Genomic DNA, 14,696 nt, shown 5'->3' with positions numbered 1-14,696 from the left:
CACATGTTAACACAACTTGAAATGACCAGGAACTTAGTTTCTTAGTTTCAAGAATTTAGTTTCTTTTCTTTTATTGGTAAGACAAAGAAATCTTGTTAGAGATTAATTTGAAATTAGAGCCAGGAAACAGAGAATTTGCATTTGCAGGACAATGTGTTGCCTCAAAAAACAGTACATTTAATGATCAGAACCAAATTCACCCAAAGTCATACACGACTCAATGATTATGTTTAATTCCCGTCATTGTTTTACTGTCCTGGGTTGTGTTAATACTGTACAAAATTTAGAAACATCATCAACATCATACATCAACTACAAGTCCGGTGAGGTCAGAAACAGGGGAACAGATGTTGTCCTCTGAAACATGCCAAAACAGGAAAGGAAACTGGTGAGAATTAAAAGGAAATCTTCATATTTACAGTTCATTGTCCCCACCTCCAAAACACACACAGAACCCCACCTACAACTCCTAAATCAAGGAACAGTAACAGTGATTAGAGCCAGTGTGTGGAGTGGCCACTTTCAATAGCTCACATTGCAAAGTCGACTTTTCGTCTCTGGCCAAGGTGTTAAATACTGTGATGAAGGTGAAGATCATTGTGGGGAGAGTGCGTCCTACGAAGATGATGATGGAGTCTGAGTTTTCACCTTCTCTGTCTCTGGGGATGCGGCTCTCCGCTTGATTGTGCTGGTGTGTGTTTCTTCATCGTCTGACCCGACTACAGGGGTGTCTCCTCCATTGGCATTGGTGATCTGGCTGTCAGAGGAGGAGTTAGAAGATGTGGAAGACATGCGGGACTTGGCGTCAAGACCCTCAAGTACATGTTGAAAGAGTCCGTTACTGATGACTTCGTCATTGTTGTTGTTTCCTTGGACTGTGAGTCATAAAAAACATTGTTAGGGATGCAATGTGCTACTTTAGCTTTTGTCATTTCTGTTCATCTTCCTAGTTTGAATACCTGGCAAAGGTGAGGTCAGGACCCCCTCTTCCCCCCCAGAGCTGAAGAAGACATCCAAAGCCTCCTGGTCAGAGATGTCAATCAGCTCCATCTGATCCAGCAAGTCCACGTTCACCTCCATGGACGAGATGCTTCCGATGGGAGCTGCGAGGAAAGGTGAAGTTAGAAATTAAATGCATCTCTACACTCTATGTATGTGCATTTGTGCATCTTTGTGTATTGGTTTATAAAAATGCTACAGGTCCAACTCACGTCTCTTGTAGTCTCTGATACAAAGGTGCGCCGAGGACAGGTAGACGTCCACATCATGCTGGAAGACCTCCTCGAAGAAACGCTGTCTCTCTCTCAGTTTGAGCTGCTGTGCTGCGTCCACATCTGGGAGCCTCTGGCCACGCTCGGTCTCCGCTGGAAATCACAACAGCAGGACAGAAGTTTAGATACCAGCTCATGATGTTTTATACCTGATACCTGGAGCCTCAAGGCCAGACAGCATAAAAGGCTGCATCCTAGTCAAAACACAGAGAAGTTCCTCCACTCTGGCACTGTTGGGGTGCTGGTCAGTGAGATTACCTGGTGCTGTATAATGTGACACATGATCTGAGATCCATATTACAGTCAAATTTTGGTAGCCAGAAGGGGGAGGCATTGAGCTTTAAGTGAGATGTGTAAGGAGGTGGAATTCCCTTTTTTCTGGACTCTTAGATTGACTTTTGAAATGTAACACAGCAAGGATAAAAAGTCAATCACATATATCACAAGTAGTAAAATATCCTGTTGTTATCTTAACTGTAAACAATCTGTTTCCATTTTCCTCTGAATTTTCATTCCTGTGGATAATGATTAATTCCACCAACACACTGCTTTGTCTGATAAAACAAACTGTTTGTTTATCCAGGACACTGATTAAACAAACTGTTCTAGCCTATACATTTACTAAATCTGTGCTGATCCACAGATTGCTTTGCAAAGGCGAGCCGTCGAATCTCTTGCTAAATTAATCTGGTTTAAGATACCATGCAATCCCATTTTCCCCCCCATCAGCATCACTGTAATAAAGCTGAGTGCACATCCAACGTGTGAGTGAAGGGGTGAACTGCAGCAGTGTGACTGGAAGAGGCATGAGGAGAGGAAAAATGCTGGGCTCAGTAAATACTGTAAATATGGCCACTACTGAGAAAGAAGCACACGAAATGAGGGCAAAGAGACAATGATTCCTACATTGTCTATGAATGTAAAGACAAAACCCATAGATAGATAGATAGAAATACAAAGGAAGCAACTGAGTTTAAGGACATTTTTGGAAACAGACAAATTAGTTTTCTTGCTGAGAGTTACATGATGGCGCCACTGTCATGTCTGTACACCAAATATGAAGCTACAGCCAGGAGACAGTTAGCTTACCTTAGCATACGGACTGGAAACAGGAAAAACAGCTAGCCTGGCTCCGTCCAAAATTAACAAAAAAGCTCACCACATGTTATATATCTTGTTTGTTTCATTTGTACAAAGACTGAAGCATAAAAACAACAAGTTGTTAATTGTGTTAGTGAGCTTTAGAGATGTATTTAGGCAGATTTTGTCGTCTCCAGACACCAACAAACTAGCTGTTTCACCCTGTTTCCATTCTTTGTGCTAAGCTAAGCTAAACTCTTGGCTGTTGCCTCATTTTTAACATACAGATAAGAGAGTGGTATCTTCTTGTCTGACTCCACAAAGAAGTCAATTTATAATAATTTAATATTTTCCAAAACTCAAACTACTGCTTTAAATTCAGTTTACAGGGAAAAGTACATGTTGCATATTTCAGCCTACTCTGCACCGACAAATGATAGTCTTTCATTACAAAGTGCATTTCTGCTCCATTTCCTTCTTTACTATGAATCCATGTGTTGCACAGTCATTAGAACAATGTCTGATTTTTTAGGAGCCATTACAACCTACAGGCCGGGAATTGAGCTAATTGGATGACTCTTTCAAGCCTTGTCTAAACTGGGAATAATGTGAAGATTATCTAGTCTGTGTTGAGAGCAGCACTCACAGCAGCTCTATAAATACACCAGTGAATGATGGAGAATAGAAAGACACTCAGCTCAGGATCTTTACAATACCAGGAAAGAGAAGAATTCCAGGGATTCTCTGTTGCAACACAAAGAGACTGTCTTTTTTTACACAACCTCTCTGGTATGTCCTCATAATGAACTATTTACCTGATAACTGCTGCAGTCAGGATAAAATTGCTAACACTTTAAATAAATTTGAAAGCAGCCCCCCCCCCCCATGAGTCGAGCCTAGGCACATGTCTGCGGTAACGGCAGGACACAAGCCTGTCACGGCAGCTCTGCTCTGCCCTGTTTGACAGCCTGCCTCCTGGGCACAGCGGCCTCGCCAGCTCTGGGATCAGACAGCTTTGGAGGGAAGAGAGGAAGAGGACAACTCAATCCCCAGGGCTGGACCGGCTGACACCAGCTATGGGCGTACAGTATGTGGGTGTAGACAGAGCCCGGAAACATAGACGGGAGTCCCCACAGACTGAAAACACAAGAATCTACAAGCAAATTGGCCACAAAAAGTGATGAGTTGACAATATCTGCCTTCACACAGTGATCACACTGTAATGTGTTTGGTTCAAGTTATGGAGCTGAAATACAAGATGAATTGGCATCATTGTGCTTTGTTTTTTTTTTTCAAATTGAGGTTTTCTTACATACTTTAATTGATTATTCATATTTGAAAATGAGCCATTAATTGGATCATGTGCTTTTTGGGGCATCAGGAAATGAATTGAACCATTAAGACACTGTAACATTATTTAACTGTCTCAAACATGCAAAAACTCCACTGTACGACATCATGTGTGTGCTGCAGGGTCTGAATGATTCATCTTCTAATCAGCTAGATAAAGATAAGCATATATAAAACTTTGTCATAGGGCTTTTTGCTGGCCAGTCAGACAGGATGTGATCCTTCTCATCTCTAACTAACTGCTCATCTCACTCTCCCTCTGCAAACTCTCATTTGTTGGATCATACTGGCATCCCTGCTATTTTTCACTTTATTTCCTTCCTTTTAGTTTTTACAGCAGAAGATATTCATAAAAAATGTGATCCATTGTCCCTTTGACACAAGATTAAATGTTAAAAGAGAATGGTGAAAAGCTCCATAAGCACCAGATCCTACAGATCAGTCATTCAAGTATGTTAAAAGAATTTCATGAGGAATGTAATTGTTTTAAATAGTCAAGTTTTATCCCTCTCATATCTCTCCCTCTAAAGCCACAAAGGACATTGTCGCTTACTGTTTTCACAGGCTAAGTCGTACTCTTCATGGGGTTCCCCTTTAACTATAGTGATTTATTACTCCTCTTCTCTTCTTGGAAGCTTAAGTCATTTCAACCATCGCTCTGTATGAAACAGACAGAAAACAGGTGTGTCTGCTAGTTATTAGAATATACAATTAATGAGTCACCAGATACAACTGCTATTTCCTAGTTGCAATCTTAAAAAGGAATGATGGTACTGTACTGAAATGGCAGGCAAGTGATTACAAATTGTCGTGTAGTCATCTTTATGGTAGTTGTCTATGCAGTGTTTCTGTCTTTGTCTATGTGTGTGTGAGGTTGTCAATTGTGTGTGTAAATGTGTGTGATACTCTCCTCTCCTTGCACTGTTACACAATCAGAAATGCTATTGTCTACAGAGTCTTAAGGGAGCAAAGGGAGCCGCGCTGACAAAGCAAGATGTCAGTAACAATTTGGAGCTGCCTGTTTGACATGTTTGCTCAAATGAAAAAGAGCCCCTTGTTTCATGTGACCGGCCGAGGACATCATGTCAGAGAGAAGACAAGATTTGTTTTTGGATGAATGAATATCATTCCTTTTCTTTTTAAAGCAGAGCAGACGGGGGTTAGACAGCATGTTTGTGCTCCAACATTCTCTGAGAAAATGATGCTTTTCATTACAAGCTACAGGTTTAAGCAAAATGCTCATCCCAAAGTTGTTTTTTTTCCTACTCAGTTAAACACTGATTGATCACAGCATTGATTGTTTCTACTTAAAGGCTGAGGCCCATGGAGTAGCTAAAGGTTAGCTACAGATGCATATCCTCACATTGATTTTGCTTCCCTAACCAGTTCTTTTTTCCATTGAATCACCTTGATCGATGCGGCTCCCCTTGCCGCGGACGACCCTGGTGACCTCTGATTAGCGCAACCACTCACACGGGAAAATCCTCTGTCGCAAGAAAAGCATGGGCACAGTGTCCACTGCTGATGAGATCACAGTCTGCTGCAGCCCTGCCACAACCCTGAGTCTTTAGTTTCATACCACAAGACGTCTGAAGGGCCTGTGGCTTCAAGAGGGAGGAGGGAGAGAGGGTGAGAGGGGATAAACAACCTACAGGCTTGTCTCACTTTCTGTTTTTTTTTTTGTTTTTAGTCTTTTTTTCAGTCTCTCTTTCAGTCTTACTGTCTTTTTTCTGCCTCTCTTTCTTTGTATTTTTTCTCACTCTGTCTTCGTCTGTCTCTCTGTCCTTACTGTCTTTCGTTCTGTTTCTCTTCCTGTCTTTTCTGTCTCTCTTTCTGTCTTTCTCTCTCTGCCTGTCTCTCCTTCTGTCTTTCTTTCTGTCTCGCCCTCCTTCCTTCCTCTGGGGGCTTTGGGAGTTGAGGAAGAAAAGGTCATAGATCAGGGCTGAGGACCAGCTGGACATGCAGAATGACTGGAACAGACAGAAAGACAGAGATGGAGACGGACAGAGCAGCCCGGACGTGTCTGCATGCCTCTCTGCCTCCCCACATAAAGACAAACCCAGATCCTCCGCTCAGGGGGCAGAGAGAGAAAGAGCCCATTCAGAGCTTGACAAAGACAGAGATGTAAGGGAACGGGACTGGTCTGCACTCCTTAGACATGATGCCAGTTACAGGAAATCAGTTTGGATGTAGCGGAGGGTGAATACTCTTAAACTCAGCCTTTCATTTGGCCAGTAGAGCTGCATCCTTGTTAAATTCCTCTTATTCTGCAGTCCTTTACCACTTTTCTTTTTACTTTTGTTACATTTCCGTGAAAACTGTGTCATGATGAGACTTCTCATAAGACCCAGGGCCAGCTGCCAAACAGTATGATGCATCATTGCCACATGATAATAAAGAGATAATTCAATGCTCTACTTTACTTAATTTGACTATATATTTTTCTAACATTTTTCGAATCAGGTGACTCTCTGTATATCTTTTCAGTATCTGCATGTTCTGAACGTCATGTGCCTCCCCCCACTGACACATTTTCAAGGACAGGACTCAGAAGCACCAACTGCACAACCAGCCGAGGCAACACATTGATCTGGGGGCTAAATGACGGAATGGAAGGGCTCAGTGTCACCCACAGGCTGCCATTAGCCCATCTCAGTGCTGAATGTAAAAGTGAGGTCACAGGCAGACTCCCCTCTGACAGTGGGAATGGGAAGGTCAGGGCTGAATGGAGCACAGAAAAGTGTCTCTCCACATGATCCAGTTGTTTTTGGTTGTCTGAGCATATTATGGAGCGGCTCGCCAGACTCTCAGTTTGATTCTATTCAAGAAAGTTGCGGCTCTGAGAAGTAGTTTCCTTATACAAATGGATGAGGTCATCCCTGTTTAAATGGCTCTGGTGGTGGTCCATATTTCCATGTGTTGCCTCAGCCATCCCACCATTAGTTCTAAATAACACTGTAGTGGTTAAAGCAAAAAAAAAACTCTTACTGCTTTTCCCAAGACCCTCTGTGTCCCTCTCTTCCTCGCCAAAACACATTGGTTGTATATCAAATAGATGAGGCATGATCCCTGATCGCTGGGACAGACCTGAAACTCTCCAAGTAACACTTGTTTGGGCTGAGGCACTGAATACACTGGCTGGCCTTTCCACCCAGCCACTTGGAGGAAAGAGATTTTATTTCACATGGCTGAGATCCCAACTGCGACAAGAGAGAGTGAGAGTGAGGGTGCAGAAAGATGGAGTGAGTGGCTGTAAACACAGAAAGGCAGCACGAAGAAGGAGGAAAGGTCAGGGAGGACTAGCAGAAAGAGAGAGAACGAGGAGGAGGGTTTCTTAAAAAATCTAAAGTATGATCGGATTGAGGTTATCCAAAAGTGAGTCAACACAAGGGTGTGGGTTGGGAGAGATGGAGAGGATGGAGGCAAGGAAGGAATTCTGCCTGGGCTCATTAGTTAAAGAGGATGTCTTGTTATTTTCACTGTGTGTCTCTTCCGTACCTTCCAGCGCAACATTGACCCCGGCAGCAGCAGGCAGTTAACAGTCTACAGCTGGTCATTAGTGGATCAGTCTCTTTGCAAAGGCTGTTACAGTAATTAATAGTATCTCATGAGGAATGGCGAAGCGACTGGATGGCTACAGGTAGATTTATCCCACTCTAACCTGCAGGAGCGAGGTTGTAACCATAAAATGCAGCGCTAAATTATCACCAACATTAAAAAGATGATATTTAAGCACATTCAGCACACATGCTCTTAAGTTATTCCTCCTACTTTTATGTTTTTCTACTGCATTTTCTAGGCATGTGACAGCATTGCATAACTGCAGCAGGACCCATATTTATTTTCCCAGTCATCACAAAACAGGAAATACCTTGAACTCAAGTGGAACAGACAGGTGGCCACACTGGTAAAATGGACAATAATATCTCTCTGTCACACTTTTATTTTTGGTTTCTCTCACTCCGCTTTTTCTCTCCAAAAGCTGAAATTTAGCTAGCTCTAGTTGCAACAAGAGTAAATTATTAATGGCAGCTGCTGATTTGTGTTTGTGAGTCCATCTGCTTTATCTGTAAATTTGAGTCCATGCATGTGTGTTTTTTTTTTTTCATTTGCATAGGAGATCTGGCTGTTTTTGCCAGGACAAAGCGGCGTTCAGCACCATCAGCCCAGTTTGTCAGGACAACAATGACATCAGTGTTAACCCTCTGTTTCCCTGGATTACACCCAGACTGACAATAGGACTGTTTGTAGGTCAGTGTCCTGTCCCACTGCCCTCCATAAGCCCACAAGCAGACTGTCATGAGTTTTGATCAACACAATAGGCTTCACCAGCTGACCAAGTAGAGACATATCCATGGTTTAGCCACATTTATAAATCCCCTTATCCAACATGATTTGGTAACTAATGAACTGTAGAATAAGATTAAACCATTATTCAAGCAATTCAACAAGCCAATGATCACATCACTGTGCAGGAAACTAAGTAGCAAGAACTGTTGAAAGGTTTTAGTTAAACTCAACACATTTCTGACATTAAGTTACTGTAGCGATGAGTTGCCGGATTGTAAGATTTGATTGTATACTTCATGTCATCATAATTTATGATTTATTATTTTCACTAATTGACCATTTAAACTATAATATATATATATATATATATATATATATATATATATATATATATATATATATATATATATATATATGTATATATATATATTTACAGTCTTTTTTTAACCTTCTTGAATTTGACAAGTATATTTTTAACAGTGTTTTGAGTTCGTTATCTGAATGTAATGCTTTATTTGATTCATTTTCTCAACTGCTATCATATTTTAGTTTGTCTGTCGATTTGTCAGTCATCCACTAAACTTAATTTTTCATCCAGCACCATCATCGGGTCAAAAAGGTTATTTGTTCAATATTTTGGTTTGTGACCAAATACCTGGAAATGACATGTTAGTATGATAACATGACTACCTAAGTATGCCTTGTGAACCTGTATGCATCAGGATGCAGTGGTTGATATCTTATAGCCCCTTGTGGTGGTCCTGACCCTCAGGTTGGAAACCAATTTGAGGGTCAGGACCCCCACAAGGGGCTGTAAGACACATTTACAGATACACATTTGGGACTATTCATTCACATGATACATTGCTGCTGTCTGTCTGTGTAGAGCCCTGAACACTTTGATGTAAGACCTTAACTCTATACACAGAGGATTCAGCTGCACAGTGAGTAGATGGTTTCGTTCGAGAACTAATGAAAGGAGCTGGTCTGTGTCCCCGGGGCAGCCCAGCTAAGAGGTGGGATGAATTGATGGGAACCTTATTCAGCCATCCATTCAAGGTTGTTAAGGATAAACACACACACAAATACACACATACAATTAACTTAAGTGTTGACATGCCATGGGGTATTGTTTGTAATACAATAACCTGCATATTTGCGCCATGTGAGCTCTTCTCACATTGGTGAGCGATGATCCTGTTAGTATACCTGCTGTTTCTGAAAGAGCATAACACAGTATTAACACTTCTTCGCTTCCAACAACAGTGACTGGGATTTTAATCACAGCAAATGTCTGTGGGTTGGTTGTGAAAAGACAGCTATCAATAATTCCTCCTCTGACACTAAACCCAAAGGAAACGTTTCTGTTGTAATAGCATATAATCCTGATAGTGCCAGTATTTATGTAACATGTCTGTAAACTGTGAAAGTATGATCTAAACTTGAGAAACTGGGAGAGAAATAACGCCTGGTTCAACCTGACTGAAATACATTTGGTCCTAAAACATACAGACAGTGAGTTGGTCACCAAAAATATTATTTAGATTTCTTAAGATTTTATTTATTCAGTTGACTGTTTAATTAGCCTGATAGTTGGGCTGAATTGCCATATTATTTTCATTTCATTATTCAGTTAGATGTTTTGTTTTTTGGGAGGGTTTTTTGTTGTTGTTGTGGTAGTTTTGCTCACCCTAACCAATTAGTAGCAATTTTTAGTAAACAAAGAAGCTGCAGTAACTTTTGTTAGGAGCAATTAACTTTAAATTTGGCCTAAAAGCAATCAGATTTAAGTACATTGAGTCTAAAAATACTGGAATTAACCATAAAATATTGATAAAATATATCTTAATACTAGAATGCAAGATAAAAAAAAACCCAAATTCCCCCAAAAATGCCAAGAACTTGACCTCACTGTCTTCAGTGGTAGTTACAAGCTCAAGAGAAGCAAACCAGGAGAATGAGAAGTATATAAATCCAAATGCTGGCACAACTTTGACTGTCAAACCCTTTATTCATAAGAGATAGAAGGAGAACACTTTGGTCCCGTTTGAAGCTCCTCTTGTTCAGACAATAAGCTCCGGCGAGCAGCCACTGTAGAGCAGCATGCACTTTATGTATCCCTCAGAGTGTGATCAATTACAGATACAGACAGTACATGATATGGATTTTTGGCCCTGTAATTTGCTCATTAAACAGCATCCACGTCCTCAGCCTTATCTGGGTCATGTCCAAAGGGACTGGGCTATGAATACATGGAGAATAGAAACAATTCCTTCTGCACCCAAGTCTGTAACATGCTTTCAACAGCTGGTCAGTCCTTCACTCCGCAGCACACCGACGTGCCGCTTTCTGGCACATTCCCACAATAATCAAGATGTGACAGAGCGGACTACAGAGGCACAGAGGCCAGGGGCAGAGCAACAGATGGGACATGTCTTCTTTGGAGTAGCTGCCTGATCCTTTTTAGCCTCATGAAGTCACACACTGATCTCACTGGGACTAATTCAATTTCAGGTCTGTGGGCCTACGTCCTGTCAGCTTTGGTGCGTCTGTGCAACAAGCTGCAGACCCCGCCGCAGTCAGTCTGGTCTGATGAGATCTGCAGGCACAATCCTATTAGAAATAAGAGATCTTTGTCATGGAGCTCTGCAGTGGCCCCAATCCAAGCTTGCCTCAGTGTGTGTGTACGTGTGTGTGTGTGTGTGTGTGTGTGTGTGTGTGTGGGAATGCATCCCTGTTCTCGTGCAAAGAGAGTGTGACCTATTCACTTGGTATTAGTGAAGATTACTCAGCGTGATGATTCAACATTCCTGTCTGATTTTGGCTGGCACAGCACTTTGGCCAGTCACTTCATCACAACATCAACACAGCTGCCGCTATTTAACACACTGGCTGATCTGTCACACCTGCTTCCACATTGTATCTATCTGTCACACACACACACACATACACACACACATACAGCTTAAGGAGCTGTGAATAAATTCAGTGTCAATCACAATTAATGAAAATTGAAAGACATTGTTACAAAAAGTATTCATTTGTGCCTTTTCCTCACTTAACTGACATCAGTTTGACATGTTTAATATAATGTGGGAAGACAAACAGGCACACACACTGCACAATACACACACACAAGCTGTCATTGTAGCTTGGGTTTTTCTGCCTTAAATGTTCAATCTGTGTGTGTGCGTGTGTGTGTACCAAATATGGAGAGGAATTTCCTCCTCTCTAACATCCTGCTCCATATCCAAAAATAAAAACTGTGTTAATGGAGCAAACCGGTACATCTTTATGGTTACATCTCAAAACATCCACATCCACTGAGACTGTGCAAAACAGAAGTTTTTTAAATTACTCACATGGTAGGCGTTTGTTGTGAAGGTTGGCCGATGATGAGCTCATGTTGCTGGAGAGTCGGAGGAAACAGAGATAATCAATCAGAGATAATCAGTGTTCTGATGGCCAGTCAGCCCTGTGAGAGTTCAGCAGAGAGGCTGCCGATCATCTCCTGCCTCTTCTGTTCACTCAAAGTGCCCTGAAGTGATTGATGCTGACTGCCACACTGCTCTCCTTCCCTCCTTCCCTCTTTCCCTGCGTGGACTCTGAACCACTTGGATGAGGCGAGAACAAGTTTGTGGCTTTGTGGAGCCGACCAGCTGACCAATGACGGGGAGGAAGGAGGAGCTGAGAGAGAGAGAGAGAGGGAGAGCGAGGAAAGGATTGAGAAGAGGGAAGGAGGGATTTTATGTAACAGAGTGGAAAATACCAAGGAGAGACAGGCACATGCCTTTGTTATTTTTGTCTTCTTACACCCCTTCCTCCTCCCTTTCTGTCTCTTGTTCCCTTTTTTCTTTTTTTTGTTGCAGATTTAAACCCTCTGTTTCACCTTCAGGGTCAAGTGATGTCCCTGAAAAATGAAAATGCTACATTTACTGCCGCAGAATATCCATCTTGTTATTGGTAAGACAAGACTTTATTGTCACAGAGGGAAATTTGCCTTGGACAAAAAAGTAGCACTGCTGTACAGTAACTAATAATTCAACAGTACTACACATCATACATCTGATAAATACAATGATAAAAAAACAACAATAAATTACTCAGGATAAAACTTCAATTTCAATAGATACTCAGAATTCTGAAATATTCAAAATAAAAAAGTAAAACACTGAAGAATCTCATCTACTGCACTAAAGTCCCTGACATTATCAGTTATGACACATTCCCCATACAGAACAGCACACAAACATCAACATCATCAACAGCATTGTTGATGTATTGTATTGTGATTGTTGTGTCTGTTCTTTAACACTGATGCAACAGAGCAATTTAAAAGCCTTTTCAGGTTTCCCCTTCACAAAGAACAACTTGTTCTTTCCAGAAGCATAAACTGAAAGTAGAGACTTAAGAAATGATTTATTTAATTCAGATACAATGTATAACTAGCTGTAGAGAAAAAAAAAAAGATGACCACAATTGTTGTTTTGGTTGTTGTTATCTGTTTATTCTTTTGTCTTTTGAGTGTACATATATATATATATATATATATATATATATATATATATATATATATATATATATATATATATATATATATATACACTCACACACACATACAAATGTGTGTTCTGTTCTTTTTTAAACTTTAAACTTTAAACTTTTTTTTTTTAATGTATAAACTTTTTTTAAAGTAGGATTGTTAGACATCTTTATAGATAAATATTCAGCAAAAAAACATCTGGAAAAACATCTCTTAGTTTATTCTGCTGTTACTTTTGTCAGTGAAGACTTTTTTCACATTTCTTCAGTGTTCAAATTGATTTTTAACTTTACATTAGTCCTTCATGTTAGATCTTTGAGGATTTAGAGAAAATTTAAAAGAAACAATATAATAACATTTCCTCAAAATAATTTTCAAATGGTGAGACATATTGAATCACTTACTGGAGCTCAGAGTCAGGAATTAACCATCAGGCTGCAGTATAATATCTTAACATCTGTGTGTCCTGGATACCCTCTAGTGGACAACAGATGTCAGTTTCACTTCCTCTAAACCAGACTTGTTTATTACACAACATTTGCATGCAGAGGCTTCACAAAGCAGCATTACATCATTGCCTTTTTTTCCAAAACACTGTATTGGCATTTGAGAAAGGCTTTTAAAGGCTTCAGTTGAATGCAGGAAAAGATTAGAGAGTGAGTCACTGCAAGAATCTGTTAGTGACAATCAGAACAACATGTATTCAAGATCTAACCTATTGATCATCCACAAGAACTCTTGAACAGGAAATGTTCATTTGTTCTTTACACTAGACAACAAATGAACAACAAAACTTTTATATGCTTATGCCCACAAGTGCACACAGTAAGCATGGAAACTTTCTCTACTAGAACATTTGGCATCTTTGCCAAGCTGCAAGTGCAACTGCAAATACAAGCTTTAATGTAGCAGTTGGGAAGTGGTGGGAGTGACTGGCGATTTCAATCAATAAAAACATACTCTTTGTAAATGTCAGTGGTTTTGGTGGTTTTCATGAGCTAGTTGTGGCAAAGCCTTCGATGCACCCGTCTTACCATGCCGTGAACTTTCTCCAGCATGTGTGTGTGTGTGTGTGTGAGTGTACATGAGAGGACAAGAGATAAAACAGAAAGACAGATACAGAGAGAGAGAGTGGGCAGTGGAAGCATGATGTGACTCAAAGTGAGAAATCCTCTTCACCTCAGTCTAAATTATGCGTGGGCTTTCTCATGACTAGGGGGTTCACCTGCTGAGGCCCTGCAAAATCAATAGCTGGGACCGAGGCTGCTTCACTGTCCATGAAGCAAAAGCCAAGTTCTCTTTCTTGTGTTTTAAAGTGAGATGAAAGAGAGAAGCAAGAAAGCAGAGGAAAGTGAAGGAGAATATATAGAAAGCAGGCAGGCAGGGTGTGGGTGAGGGTGAGGGGACATCATTTATGTTGTCTGCACAATCATGAAAGGCCTTCTTTTTTCTGCTTTAGTACTTAATATTGACCTTTAACACTTTGGTCAAAAGCAATTACTAGCCATTTCAAAGCATTCATTCTCTTTGGCGTCTCGCTCAGTCAGGATGAAACGCTGACAGTCCACATGTGTCCCCTGAGGTGAGGACCCGCGTTAGAGAAAGCAGGAAGTGAGAAACAGCATGAAGAATTAACAACAACAAGTGATATGTGAAGGCTATCTGATCTGCTATCGGCTATTTGCAACCAAATTGCAGATGCAATAGCAACATTTCTGTTTTCTGCATGCGCGTGTGTGTGTGTGTGTGTGTGTGTGTGTGTGTGTGTGTGTGTGTGTCCAGGCTAGTCTAAAGCAACGGTTTTCCGCCCTCACTACACCGGGCACAACGCCAAAGCCATCAGGCAGTCATACGCCTACCATCAGCTGAGGAGTTGCACAGCAGTCTCATTTCTAATTATACACCCAACAACAGAGAGCTACGGAGAGAGAGGGAGAGAGTGTGTGGAATATGGAGAGAGGAAGAGGAGGGTGATTACAAATGAAAGAGAGGCTGAGAGTGCTACTCGGCAGCAAACACAGGGTGAACAAGTTCAGATGTGAGAGATAGAGAGAGAGAAAGAAAGAAAGAGAGGGAGGGAGAGACATCAAATCTGTCTGAGAAAGGTTAACAGGACTGACTGACTGAGTGGAGTGGGAGTGTAAAATGTAAAAGCGAGTAGG

At 41.0% G+C, this 14,696-nt stretch overlaps 1 protein-coding gene across 1 annotated transcript; it reads right to left on the bottom strand.

Moving 5' to 3' along the window:
* Positions 1-37: 37 nt before the first annotated feature.
* Positions 38-11,635, bottom strand: si:ch211-253b8.5 (dysbindin). Its single transcript, XM_044348563.1, has 4 exons — positions 11,354-11,635; positions 1,212-1,364; positions 960-1,103; positions 38-875 (listed from the first exon to the last, which is right to left on the bottom strand). The coding sequence occupies exons 1-4, from the start codon at positions 11,394-11,396 to the stop codon at positions 616-618; spliced, it is 600 nt and encodes a 199-aa protein (XP_044204498.1). The 5' UTR covers positions 11,397-11,635; the 3' UTR covers positions 38-615.
* Between the last annotated feature and the right edge of the window lie 3,061 nt (positions 11,636-14,696).

Source organism: Thunnus albacares, chromosome 4, assembly GCF_914725855.1.
Source record: "Thunnus albacares chromosome 4, fThuAlb1.1, whole genome shotgun sequence".
Classification (NCBI taxonomy): domain Eukaryota; kingdom Metazoa; phylum Chordata; class Actinopteri; order Scombriformes; family Scombridae; genus Thunnus; species Thunnus albacares.
The sequence above is the reverse complement of the archived record's forward strand: the minus strand, read 5'-3'. Positions and strand labels throughout refer to the sequence as shown.